Source organism: Chaetomium globosum, genomic scaffold, assembly GCF_000143365.1.
Source record: "Chaetomium globosum CBS 148.51 scaffold_3 genomic scaffold, whole genome shotgun sequence".
Taxonomy (NCBI): Eukaryota; Fungi; Ascomycota; class Sordariomycetes; order Sordariales; family Chaetomiaceae; genus Chaetomium; species Chaetomium globosum.
Window position 1 is genome coordinate 3,445,304 of NT_165978.1, and position 13,230 is coordinate 3,458,533.

Consider the following 13,230-nt stretch of genomic DNA (forward strand, 5'->3'; position numbering starts at 1 on the left):
ATGCCAAGGGACATCCCTTGATCCAACCGTTTCAGGGTTTCAAAAAAGTGTTGGGGCCCGCTGCCGGCGGCGGGAATGGGCGGCGAGGATGGAGGGGCAAAGTTGAGGGAACAAATGGGCAAATGGGGGGGAGGAACCTATGACGAGCCTGCCCCACGTCTCAGGGAAGGCGAGAGAGATATTATCCGCCAGTCCCCAAACATCCCACTCTTCCCAGCAACCTACAATAGCAAACTTGCAACCTCGAAAAATTCCCTTTGGTCGTTGCGTTTCGATACCTATCACCAAAGCTTCCTCTTTTTTATACCCAATTGCTTTGATTCACATTGCCCATCATGTCCAACTCTCTCGAGCAGCTCAAGGCCACTGGCACTGTAAGTTCAGTTACAGTTACCCCACCAAACCCCTCGTTGGGGAGAAAGCTCTTGATTCCCAAGGCACTATCAGCGGGGCGACATGGCGGTTTGAGCCCGAAGTCGCGGTTTGTTTAATTTACGTTGCGAGAATACTTTGCTGACTGTGCTGCCTGACCATAGGTTGTTGTCAGTGACTCTGGTAAGTCCATCCCTTGGACCAGCCGTGGTTGAAAACCCCTCGCTAACCCAACACGTTTAGGTGACTTCGTCTGTTAGTGACCCTCAACCCGGCGCCACCGCGCTTTTCTGCGAGCCGTATTTTTATCGACGACAGTATACTCACAATCTCACAGCCATCGGCAAGTACAAGCCTCAGGATGCCACCACCAACCCGTCCCTGATCCTCGCCGCGACGAAGAAGCCCGAGTACGCCGCGCTCCTGGACGCTGCGGTTGCCCAGGCCAAGTCTGAGGGCGGCTCCATCACCGAGCAGGTCGACTCCGCTCTTGACAACCTCCTTGTCCAGTTTGGCAAGAAGATCCTTGAGATCATCCCCGGCAAGGTCTCCACTGAGGTCGATGCCGCTTTCTCTTTTAGCACAAAGGCTTCGGTCGACAAGGCACTCCACATCATCAAGGTATGATTCCTCTCTCCAATCGCCGCCATTTGATATTGCTGACCTTCTGGACAGCTCTACGAGAAGGAGGGCATCAGCAAGGACCGTGTCCTGATCAAGATTGCCTCGACATGGGAGGGTATCAAGGCCGCCGAGATCCTGCAGCGGGACCACGGCATCAACTGCAACCTGACCCTCATGTTCTCGCTTCCCCAGGCTATTGCCGCCGCTGAGGCCGGTGCCTTCCTCATCTCTCCTTTCGTCGGCCGTATCCTCGACTGGTTCAAGGCGGCCAACAAGAAGGAGTACGCCAAGGAGGAGGACCCGGGTGTCGCCAGCGTCAAGAGCATCTTCAACTACTACAAGAAGTACGGCTACAAGACCATCGTCATGGGCGCCTCTTTCCGCAACACCGGCGAGATCACTGAGCTCGCTGGCTGCGACTACCTGACCATCTCCGTAAGTTCAATGCCTTGAACTGGTCAGAGTTTTATCGTGCTAATTTCCCGTCAACAGCCCAACCTGCTCGAGGAGCTCATGAACTCCAGCGAGGCCGTCCCCAAGAAGCTCGACGCCTCGGCCGCCAGCTCGCTCGACATCGAGAAGAAGACGTACCTCAACGAGGAGGCCAACTTCCGCTTCGACTTCAACGAGGACCAGATGGCCGTCGAGAAGCTCCGTGAGGGCATCAGCAAGTTCGCGGCCGACGCCGTCACCCTCAAGGGCATCATCAAGGCCAAGCTGCAGTAAATTGTCACTGGGAGGAGGAGGATGGGGTAATGGACGTTATGACGACTCTAGACTGAGACGGACTTCTTGCGGCGCGCACCAACAAAAAATGGGTTATCGTTAGCAAAAGTGACGTACTGCTTTGACTGGGTTACGGAGCATGCGAGCAAGCCAGCACTGCTATACAAGATGCAAATAAATCAAATTTGCCAATCAATCTCAATGGCCTGCCTTGCATTCTCGAGACTACTAATTTAGCTCTTGAAGAACATTATCATTACTCACTGCCAATGCTTTCATAGATGCAAACTTGTGCCATCAACGTGACCCGCCAAACCTGATCCCAAACGCCATGCCTCAGAGACAACGCTGCCCCGACGAAAAGTATGCAACCCAACTGTCGAAAGCTCATCATATGCAAGACACCGGCCTCCCATCCAAAACTAAGGCTGCCCACCCACTCCCGCCGGTAGTCAATGCCACCCAAGAAACAGTTCGGCCGACCGCATGCTGTGTAACCACCACTACCCTACCCCACTCAATCTCAGGTCTCCCATACCTGGCCGGACAGTCAGTCAGCGGGCCGCAGATGTCGTCCACCGAGCCAATCCTTGGTACTGCCTGCCACTTGGCCATACCGACACTAAACTAGATCGGACTGAACCAGTTCAGACCAACACCAGTTCAGACGAGGCCAGTTCAGACCAGACCAGTTCAGACCAGACCCCTGACTACCCCCGACCAAAACATCACTCCATAACCCGCTGACTCCCCTCCTCCCCCTCTTCCACCCCCCCAAGCCCCTCAACCGTCTGAACCACCACCCCAGGATCTGCACAATCCACCTGCTCAATGTGGTGCCGTATGGCGCCCCGTCCCGCCGGATCCCCCACTGCCTCGATAACCAGCGCCGTGAGCTGCTTGCCGTGACCACAGCCCGAGTCGAGGCCGTAGGCGTAGCGGTGGCCTTTTTGTTTCTTTTTCTTCTTGTTGTGTTTGTTTTTGTTTTTGGTTTGGGTGTCGGTGTCGCTGTTGTCGGGGCCCGATGGGGGTGGGGAATAAGGGGAGATGTCGGCTTCGGGGTCGACTTGTAGGCCAACTTTGGCGTCGTGGCCGTATATGGCGAGCGTGATATGTGGGGAGTGAGGGGGGAGGCGGTTTTGGTAGCGGTTCCTGGAAAGGGGGTGTTAGGTTGGGTTGATTTGTCTAGGTTAGGGTTGGGGTTTAAGGAAGGGCGGGCTTACCAGGACGTGGCTCCAGGGTTCGCCGCCGTGGGTGTCAACGGGGACGGCGACGGCGTCTGGGGTGAGGGTGAGGCCGTCTGTTGTTGTTGTGGGGTCTGTTTGGTCTTCGTCGTGGTCGACGGGGGACTCTGGCTGGCTTTCACTGTGGTGTTTTCCCTTCTTTCCTCCTTTGCCCTTGCGAGGGTACTTTAGACTCCGCATGTTCATCACGGCCCACGGGTCCTGCTTCTCCAGATGTACACCAGGGACTAGACCGCCGTGGACGACCGCCAGCGTGCTGGCGTTCCATGGAGGTGAGGCCGCGTCGGGGAGGTGTCCGATGCGGAGGATGATGGGGAGGGACCTGAGCCAGGCGAGCTGGGCACGGGTGAGGGACTCGGCGACGCGGTGGGCGTGGTTCTTCCTCCGGGTCTCTATTCCCACTTCGCCATCTGCCTTCTCGGCTTCGCTAGCACGGTCTGACTTAAACTCGTCGATGGCCGACCAGCGGTGGAGCTCCCTGGCGGCTGCCAGCACCCTGTCTTCCTGGTTGCCCCTCACGGCGCTCGCCCCGACGGCCATGGCTAGCTTGACGACACCCTTGCTGTCGGGCCCCTTCGTGATCATGTCGCCGGCAAGAACCAGGTGGTCGCCATGCTTGTGGTCGAAGCCTATCTTCTCGAGAAGGGCCTTGAGAGCGGCGGTCTGGCCGTGCACGTCACCGACGACAACCAGTCTCTTTCCATTGATTCTCTCCACTCCGAGTGACGGGGGCGTATACGACGGAATGTGCTCTTGCGGAAGGTCCTTGACAAGAAGTGGCGGGTCGTCTTTGAAGGGTGGGTGTTTGTTGGTTCCGTATTCCATCGTGTTAGTCTCGAGTTTATTTGCTTTGGCCAACTCAACCAATTCGAGGATCAACTCGGCTGTTGATGCACCAACATGGTGGGGCGCCACAGCTCCTGACGACGTCATCTGGGGTTCACCTGCATTGCCGCCAAACGGACGAAAGCCAGTGAGTAGTGGTAGGGTCGGCAAGTGGGATACGAAAAAGCATAGTGACAGCAATGTGAGCCCTCCTAATAGTAGGAAGAGCGGTGATCGATTCAGACCCCGGCGATGACCCGGGCGATGGCCAGGGCGAAGCTGTACAACTGATTGCGCAGCCATCGGGGTGTGGTTAGGTACCTTGGTTGAATAAGGTACCTACCACTTAGGTGTGGGTGGGAACGGGGCTCTAGCCGAGGCGTTGTGTAACAAGCAATTCCTTATGCGCGTCCTTGTTACTGTGTGGGTGCTTTGTTGGATTCATGAAGAACGCGATCACTCAAATGTTGGTGTAGATGGGATTGTCGAAGAAAAGTTCGGGAATTTCCAGGTAGGAAGGAGCGTTCGTTGGGTTAGGTAGGTTGATAGAAGAATTGGACCGAAGGCGCAGCGAGTGCTCGAGCTCACCTGATGCCTGCTGCACTCGACAGCAGAGTGCCTTGGGGCGCGTGAGTCGGTGGCTTTTGCCTGGCGATACTTTGTACAAATCCAATTCGTTCCAGTCAACTTAATGCGGGTGACCAGCAACGTTCATCACGACGATTGAGTGTAATCTAGAACGCAACGACAAGGACATTCATTTTAGAGGATCCTTCGTCAGTCATGGGTTGACGGGTATTGAACCATGTTGCCCTCAGCATCGCTCGGGCCACTTGCAGACCATAGCGCCCATTCGAGATGCATTCTTGGCGCGATTTAACTTCATGTCGTTTCAGGGAAAGATCGCTTCAAGAACTTCGTTATCCGTATGGATAAGGAAACGACCCTCATTCCCATCACACCTGCATCCAGTCGGTGGCTTTCAACTCAGTCTTGTACACTCACTAGAAAATTTCCATGTATCATTGACCCTCTGTTCCTCCATCACTAACGCCTAGATCTTTAACGCCCGCTTCATCAACGTTTGCTTCCTTGGCGACGAACCACTCTGGTGGCTTATCAGAATGATCATTCCCTGTTTGTTCCGGATTAGTTTCGTCTTCGGGAAGATGGCCAAGTCTTCAACCCACATCGCTTCATCCTCGCGACTCTAGTGGAAATTAGCGCTCTCGCAGGGGTCCAAGTCATCTCGATTGGTTGTCCCGGCTGCGGCTTCTTAAACTTCACCTCGATGACGTTAAGTGGTGGTCGCTCGGCCTCGCCCGCCGCTTTCCGTGCTTCTACAGCGGCCTTCCACGCAGACGTCGTGTAAGCAACGAACTCTCGTCGGCCCACCGCAGAACAGTTGAGATTCTCAAGCTCGAGTTGGTCGTTAAAGACACCCTTGGCGACAATTCTCCCGAGGTAATTCCAAAAAGGAAGCGGAAGATTCCAGTCGTACTGAAAACCGATGGATCGGAAAACCTGCGTCTGTCGGGAATACGTGATTCTAGAGTGCTTTGTTAGCCTCGCAGTTCGTATTCTTCCCAATGTGCCATAGTTGACGAGATGACTTGCTCAATCACAACATGGGTGATGCCATCCAAGTCAAAATTATTGAAGCGCTCTTCTGTTAGGGCGCGGACCTCTGGAACCGGGGCATCGATAGCATCACCCTGTGTGACGGTACGTAGGGACGGATCGACCTCGATGTGGGGGGCGGCAACCGGTGTTATAGGAATGCTGAACGGATCCATTATGGTCTACTCTTGAGTCTCTGCTACATTGCCCGATGTCTGATTTCGTCGCAACTCGTTGTCCGAGTTGAAGAAGGGGTTTGGGAGTTGCGACGATAAGGGCGTTTACCCGGCGAACGCAATGGCATACAGTTGCTCTAACAGGGCGCAATGTCACGTGGACCCCAAGCACAAGCGCCAGATAGCTTTGTTATGATTGGGCTAGGAACCGCGTTCGAGGTGCGGCTTCGACAGTGCAAGCGTCAGATTTTGTGCGCCTTCTGTGACTGATGCCGACGGCCGCCGGTTTCTGGATTGCCCGGAATCTTCTGGTCAATTGGCCAGCAGCCCTCTTAAGTCCAAACACACCCTCCGAACTTAGTGGCACTGTCGGTCCTTGCCAGGGCATAGCTGCAGGATCTAGCGCTTATTGCGTTTGCGACGACCTGCTCCTCGGCCTCGTGAGGCTGAACTGACCTCGAAAAGGAAAAAAAAAGGTCCCAACAGATGATCTGAACGGGAAACCTGGGGATGAAAAAGGCGCCGAGTAAATGTGTTCTAGTTTGCATATATTCACCAACTGAGACTGTGTTCAGAATTCTTGGAAGAAACCATTCTCATTCTCGTCCTCTGGTGGTTTTCCAAGTCCCACACTTTCTTTCCCTTCTACCGGCTTCTTCACGCCTAGTCCCGTTGATTCTCGTTGTTATCTCACCATTAACAATCCCCGCCAAGTTTCGGAGTCCTCTTCCCATTTACTCGCATCTTTTCTTCCTGCCTGTTTATTCTCCCAGACGCTCTCTTCGCGAAGGATTCCAAGTTCTACGACTTATACCAGGCGGTACGCACCCCCCTAGGAAGCCGCCCTGATCACGTAACTTATGGCATCAGTCCGAAAGCTCACCCCGTCACTAACAAACTATTTTCGAGCCCCAGGCCATCGAGCCCCACTAGCAGACCATGTGCAGTCACATTCAATACCACTACGCGGAGTGCGGGCATTGGTGGTCTGATGGCTGGGACCAGTGCCCGAGAGGATCCCCGAGGGCGAGAATGCTCAATGTGTCCGTAACACGTGGGGCATTAGACGCGAAAGACGGAGCAGGCCGGGCTATTGCGAACGTTGCTACTACCCTTCTCCGTCCGACTCGGGTCAGGACTCGGACTGATCAAGGTTGGATCGCTTTTGCTATAGCTGGGGATCTGGGATTATGCTGTACATGTGGAGAATGGAGTAGGTTGTCCGGAAGTGCTAGTGCCAACAACTGAAGGGTGTTCCAGTCTCAATGCACTTTTTTGGTCCAGCGTTCTGACCGGAGTCGGCTACAACTAGCTGAAACTGGATTTTGGCCCTCGACTATGCCTGGTGCGAGTTGAGCAGAAGCTCGGGGAGATCGAGGTCACCGCCCAGGTACATAATAAGAGGGTTAAAGCGATTGAGGAGGGATGGGAAAGAAACTCGTACTGGACTGTTTTTCAGATTCTCCACCAGACCAATCCTGTGCCCGTGCAGCCATGGTCCATGGCCCGGGTTGTGCCTCGTGAGACGCCTCGTTCGCTGCGTCGCGGATCTACAATTCCATTGGCTAATGAGGAATGCAGTTGGGTATTAATGGTATTTCAGGTAAGGCAAGAGGCGAGGTCGTAAGGCTGCAATTAACACATAAATAAGTACCTAAATAAACATATTCTGCAATAAAACCCGTCCGCCAGTTGCCGTCGTTTCCTCCGTTCCTTCCTGCTTGCTGCCCTCTTGACTGAGGTGCCTCAAGTGATACCAAACTTACGGGACCGCTTCGATGCTGCTTGGCGATGCTCGATTGGCTGAATTCCGGTGAAGGCCGGAGAGCAGCGGAACATCCAGGCTCTGTTCAACTCCGACGGCAATTGATCGAAGAGCCGATCCCCACGGAACCTATTTGGATTGGCGGGTTCTCAAATCTCTATACTTTCCGGATTTGTCCCTTCGTTGCCAGGATGCCCTTACTTTCTCCTGGTATTCCTCTCACGCAGGAGACACTCTAATACTCCTGTTTGTGACAGACGACCACTCCTCCATCAAACCTCGCTCTTGTTTCCTTGATAGACCACGCCAGGGGAGGGGAGGGGAGGGGAGGGAGAGGTCGAAACCGTTGATGCTCGGCATCGAGATTCCAGAACCCCTTTTCGTAAAGGCTTCCTTACGCCAATGATGATGCTTAACATCTCATAGCTCTCCATGCTCGTTCTGACGCGACGTATCTCAACTCATCATGGATCCGTTAACCATTGCGGCCGGTGTCCTTGGTCTTCTTGGGACGGTCACGACGGTGGTCAAGTTCCTCGACACGGTCAAATCCACCATCCGAGACGCTCCTAAGACGATCTCTTAGGCACTCGCCGAAGTCAACGACATACATTCGGTTATTACGAGGTTACATGCCCTTTTTGCACGCATTGATTCGCTCCCCAAAGATTCCCGGGCATTGGTAGCAGTTCAGGACGCAGCTGTCACCGTGCCTGCGCTGGCCACGTCGTTTGACGAACTTGTTGACACCCTCAAGCCGCTTGGGTTGACGAACTCATCGTTTACGAACACATCGTTGACGAACCCATTTTTGACGAAGCCATCTTTGACCAACTCATCGTTGACGAACTCGTCGTTAACGAACCCATTTTTGACGAATACTTTGACGAATTCATCGCTGACGAGCCCATCGCTTATGAGGACCTGGGATAATGTTAGATGGGCTCAGGCGCAGGATGATGTCGTGAAGGTTATCGAGAGGATCCAAGTTCGCAAGAGTTCTCTTATTCTAATGCTGAATATCTTTCAATGGTAAGTTTTCATCATTCGCATATAGTTGGATAAAAACGTTCTGATCCCCTCCCCCGGGCAGCCATTCTGCTATCGTGGCCATGCAATCTGGTTTGGACCTTGAGAATAAACTCAGCAAAGTCCTTAAAAGCAACCTCGACATTCGGCACCATCTAGAACGAATGGAGCGTATTTTCGAATTTTTGAGGCGAAGCGGGGTGTCTTAATCCCCGACTCTCAAAGGCCTTCAACCGTTGCGGCATCTTCTATTGTCGATACGTTGGGATCCACACAAGACGCTGGCCGCATATCCGCGACTCAACTCAAGTTCCAAGATACGTTGGCCGATAGCGGTGTTTATCGAAGGTATCATCGAGCAACCACTTCCCATCTCGACGCTTTCCGGAATATCTCTTCTCAAATTGTCACGGTCTTTTCTAACACCTACGAGAGTTTTAGGGTAATAACCAAGCTATGGGCGGTTAACAAACAAGTTACCGCTGCGAGAAACACCCAAATTTGGGAGTTAAGCGAATATTATGCCTCTGTTGCGTTGCGAGTCGGCACTGGTCAATTCTAGGTTGGCAAAGTGGCGCCAAAACGGGATTAAAGGCGCATTATTGTTGTTTCCAACTTCCGGCGTTGGGAGATTCATATTTGATACTGATCCCTCATGGTCTCCACCTGCGTCCTCTCAGGCCCGAAAGATGAATTGGTGTTCGGCCAGCTTGAGATGTATGTGTGTCCCCTAAGGTGGCCCCAGTGGACCTTAAACCCAGTGTAGGTAACTTTAGGCAAGGCATGAACCCAGAACCGGCTTCCGTGTCCTTGAACGCCTGCTATGGTCAAATATCCAACCCCAGCCCTCAGAAGATGGCACAGTATCGTACAGCTCATCAGATGACGCGGATTGCCGCGCTGGGTATCGAAACGCCCTCCTGCTCGTCCCACTCGCCCGGCGCATCGTTGTGCTGCTCGTCATGACTTGGATGACTTGTTCGCCGCGGCCGCAGCAGCAGCGGCAGCCCTGTATTTTTCATTCTCGGCCTCCCTCCAATCCTGCGGCTCCTTCTCGTTGCCGTCTGTCTCTCCGCGGGTGCCCGCAAAGGCCGACTTGCCGGCGTACAGCTGGTATCCCTCGCCCGTTTTCTCGTTCTGCTCGAGCTTGCGGAAGGCGACGGGCTGGTTACCGCGGAAGCGCTTGCGCATGTCGACCATGCCGCGACGGCACTCGCCGAAACCCTTCTTGAGCTGCTGGCACTTGGTGGGGAGGGTGCTGAGCAGGGGCTCGCGCATGCATTCGGCGGCCGAGTGCCGCTGCACCATCACGCACTCGGATTCCTGCAGGCATTCCGCCAGCGCGGCTCCTTGAGAAGACGTTAGCATGCGTAATGTTGGTAGAGGGAACGGCGGATAACCGCGCACGTATATCTTTACATGAGCTCGGCATCTTGGTTGTGGTCGACTGTTGCGCTGCGGTTGGCGACGGAACCGGATTCAACAACGTGTCGAGCGATCCCAGCTGGAACCGAAGGTTTGGGACGAACCAATTGGCTGCAAGCATGGGGCGCGTGGTGGCTTGAGCTTTGGGATGATCCCGATTCGATCACGGAATCGTAATGTTTACAGGCGGTAATTACGCCTTTTAAAGTTTCCCAGGAAACCTCCTCCCTTCCTAGCATTGGTCTTACTAGCGCCGCAATGATCGAATGAAAGAGAGACAAGAGAAGTGCCAATTGGCGCAGGAGGCACGACCTGCCCACCATGGGATTCTCTGCTTCCGGAAAAGGATAAGCACTCTCGGTCGCAACAGGGGGTCATGAGGCAGGCACAGCAAAACCAACGGAATTCGCATGTGACGAATGATGTCACAAGGGTCGGTTTCAACACCCTGAGGGCAATTCCCCCCACAGTCGAGCATGGCCTTGACATGGGTTGCGTTCCAGACCTGTGCCATCCCAGAATTGTCTCCCAAACATCATAACATGACATTTTACGAATTTCGCAACTTCGAGCCTAGAATTCGGTTCCTAATTCACCTTACATAATTCCACCAAAAACACAGCACATACACAGAGCTCACGACGGGACAGCATCCTTCGGGAGCCCGCCAAGAATCCCAAGATGCCTGTCCCCTTTCTGGGGCGCCTTAACATGTGAGTAGTGAGACACACTGCATACGGCATACGCCATACACCTGCATGTTTTGTTGTCCAACGCAGCGCTAATCCAGTCTGGACATGATCGAATAGCACCGAATATGTCGCTCTCGTCGGATCGTTTCTCCTAGTCGGCCTCGAAGCCTTTATCCGCATCTTCACCCTCGCCCTACGTGAGCATCCACCACCACGCGCCCTTTGCGTGTCGCGGTTTTACCGTTACAGCTGTTTTACGAACTGGGCCCGTTGATCTAACACCCGACCATAGCGTCATCACTCCTCGAGCTGTGCTACGGCGTATCCCGGCGGTTGTTTAATAGGCTAGCCAGTCCGGCGCAAAAGAGAGCTGAGCGGAGGAGGAAGTGTATGTGTTACGCCCGGGTTACGACGAGTGCTGGATGCTGACTGAGGGACCGACTTAGCCATCTCGACCTCGATCCGAAACGCCTCCGATTTCGTCGACCTCTGCGCTGCGTTCGGGTACACCGCCGAGGAACATGTCGTGCAGACCAAGGATGGGTACTTGCTCGGCCTGCATCGGCTAGCGTGGAAAAAGGGGGAAGAGGAGGTCCGAGTCAATCGTGGCCCGAATAGCGTCAAGAAGCGGGTGGTCTACCTGCATCACGGCCTGTTGATGAACAGCGAGGTGTGGGTGTGTCTGACCGATGAGCAGCGCGCCCTGCCGTTTACCTTGGTAGAGAAGGGATTTGATGTCTGGGTATGTTCGCAAATCTCCGGGGAAAAGGAGACCGCGGACGCAGTACTGACAATTGTAGTTCGGAAACAACCGCGGCAACAAGTACTCCAAGAAATCGATCCACTCGTCGCCCACGTCGCTCAAATTCTGGAACTTTTCCATCGACGAGTTCGCGTTCCACGATATTCCCGACAGCATCAGCTACATCCTCGAGACCACCGGTCAGCAGTCGCTTTCCTACATCGGCTTCTCCCAGGGCACCGCCCAGGCCTTCGCCAGCTTGGCCGTCCACCCGAAGCTCAACGACCAAGTCAACGTATTCATCGCCCTCGCGCCCGCTATGTCGCCGGCGGGCCTCTCCAACGGTATTGTCGACGCCCTCGTCAAAGCCTCTCCGCAGGTTCTCTACCTCCTCTTCGGCCGCCGCTCCATCCTCAGCTCAGCGACTATGTGGGAGTCGATCCTCTACCCGCCACTCTTTACCAAGGTGATCGACATGGGCCTGTCGTTTCTCTTCGCCTGGCGCACCCAAAACATCAGCACCTCGCAGAAGCTCGCCGCCTACCCGCATCTGTACTCTTTCACCAGCACCAAATCCGTCGTCCACTGGTTCCAAATCATTCGCACCAAGTCCTTCCAGATGTACGATGACGACGTGCACCCGCCACTCGGCCTCTCACCTTCCGCTAGCCGGTACACCAAGGTCGCCAAGTACCCGACGCGCAACATCAAAACCCCCATCGTGCTCGTCTACGGCGGCAGCGACTCCCTCGTCGACATCCGCGCCATGCTGCGCGAGCTGCCCGCCCAGACCCTCGCTAACGAGATCCCCCACTACGAGCACCTCGACTTCTTGTGGGCCCGCGACGTGCACGAGCTGGTTTTCCCCCATGTCTTTGATGCCCTCGAGAGTTTCACCGGCGCGGAGCACACCCGCGAGGAGTACGCCCGCTACCAGATCAAGCGCCAGAGCTCGAGTCTGCTGGGTGTGCCGCCTACCGCGGTCGCGGGGGGAAAGAAGAAGAAAGCCATGACGCATTTGGCAAGGGGGAGTGATGTGGTAGACAGCGATGTTAGCACCGCCGTGGGCGGGGGCAGCAACCATGGCGATGACGAGGAGGAGGATGAGAGCAGTGAGGTAGGCGGTGCCGGGCAAGAGGAGGAGAAAGGAGAAGACACCGAAGCGCGTCGCCGGCGACAACTACGCATCCACACCCAACCTCCGCCGCCGCAACCCCAGCCCCAGGATCAACCCCATGCCACCGCTGCTACCGCCCCGCCCACCCCGGAGTCACCAGTGGCACCCCCGGCGCCGCGCGTGCCGAAGCTTGGGGATGCCGAGGTGGTAGATACCGGCGCACATGTCGTGGCGGCAATGGCGGCGGCTCCTCCCCGTTCGAATTCGCCTCGTCCTCCGAGAGAGAAGAAGAATGTGGTGGGTGGCGGGCAGGAGGAGCCAGCGCCGAAGGTTGGGAAGGCAGATTCGACCCTTCAGGCTGGGAAGGAAGATGGCCCGGTGACAGCTCGTACGTGATTGCGGCTGGCTTTGGTTCTTGGCTTTTTGGCTTTTTGGCTTTTTGACTTTTTGGCTTTGGCTTTGGCTTCGGTTTTGGCTTCTGGCTTCTGGCTTCTGGCTTCTGGGTCGGAGTGGTACTAATCTTTTGGATGGCCACAGGTAAAGGTAAAGCCAAAGCCAAGGGGCTTGTGACTACCGGCCTGGGGAGTGAGGTTGGAGGGTCAAAAAGTGGAAGCGGTAAAGCTGAGGTTGGGACTGAGGGAGCTGGGACTCCTGGTCCGAGAAGTGAGGTTGGCGGGTCGAAAAGTGGAAGTGGTAAAGCTGAGGCTGGTACTGGGTCTGGGTCTGGAAAGAAGGTCCAGACAGAGGGGCGGAAACGGCGGGGTTCGGTGAAGAAGTGAAAGGTCAGAGGCGTCCAGGAGGTGGTGTGGTAGAGTTCCCTGTATACGATCGGTGTAGGAGTAGACTGTACTTTTGTTGGGGGTATCCGTTGAA

At 55.0% G+C, this 13,230-nt stretch overlaps 6 protein-coding genes across 6 annotated transcripts; 2 read left to right on the top strand and 4 right to left on the bottom strand.

The window, feature by feature from the left end:
• Positions 1-335: 335 nt before the first annotated feature.
• Positions 336-1,722, top strand: CHGG_06402 (uncharacterized protein; the record flags this gene model as incomplete). Its single annotated transcript, XM_001222496.1, has 5 exons — positions 336-374; positions 537-555; positions 710-993; positions 1,048-1,431; positions 1,489-1,722. 5 exons carry the CDS (start codon positions 336-338, stop codon positions 1,720-1,722), a joined length of 960 nt encoding a protein of 319 aa, XP_001222497.1.
• A 728-nt stretch (positions 1,723-2,450) lies between these two features.
• CHGG_06403 (uncharacterized protein) lies at positions 2,451-3,791 on the bottom strand (the record flags this gene model as incomplete). The annotated part of the gene is made up of 2 exons (XM_001222497.1): positions 2,451-2,684; positions 2,946-3,791. The coding sequence occupies 2 exons, from the start codon at positions 3,789-3,791 to the stop codon at positions 2,451-2,453; spliced, it is 1,080 nt and encodes a 359-aa protein (XP_001222498.1).
• Positions 3,792-4,940: 1,149 nt separating this feature from the next.
• Positions 4,941-5,587, bottom strand: CHGG_06404 (uncharacterized protein; the record flags this gene model as incomplete). The annotated part of the gene is made up of 2 exons (XM_001222498.1): positions 4,941-5,315; positions 5,477-5,587. 2 exons carry the CDS (start codon positions 5,585-5,587, stop codon positions 4,941-4,943), a joined length of 486 nt encoding a protein of 161 aa, XP_001222499.1.
• Positions 5,588-8,042: 2,455 nt separating this feature from the next.
• CHGG_06405 (uncharacterized protein) lies at positions 8,043-8,536 on the bottom strand (the record flags this gene model as incomplete). The annotated part of the gene is made up of 2 exons (XM_001222499.1): positions 8,043-8,276; positions 8,483-8,536. 2 exons carry the CDS (start codon positions 8,534-8,536, stop codon positions 8,043-8,045), a joined length of 288 nt encoding a protein of 95 aa, XP_001222500.1.
• An 805-nt stretch (positions 8,537-9,341) lies between these two features.
• On the bottom strand, positions 9,342-9,813 carry CHGG_06406 (uncharacterized protein; the record flags this gene model as incomplete). Its single annotated transcript, XM_001222500.1, has 2 exons — positions 9,342-9,730; positions 9,789-9,813. The coding sequence occupies 2 exons, from the start codon at positions 9,811-9,813 to the stop codon at positions 9,342-9,344; spliced, it is 414 nt and encodes a 137-aa protein (XP_001222501.1).
• A 674-nt stretch (positions 9,814-10,487) lies between these two features.
• On the top strand, positions 10,488-13,136 carry CHGG_06407 (uncharacterized protein; the record flags this gene model as incomplete). The annotated part of the gene is made up of 6 exons (XM_001222501.1): positions 10,488-10,519; positions 10,616-10,695; positions 10,791-10,886; positions 10,945-11,240; positions 11,299-12,745; positions 12,895-13,136. 6 exons carry the CDS (start codon positions 10,488-10,490, stop codon positions 13,134-13,136), a joined length of 2,193 nt encoding a protein of 730 aa, XP_001222502.1.
• Between the last annotated feature and the right edge of the window lie 94 nt (positions 13,137-13,230).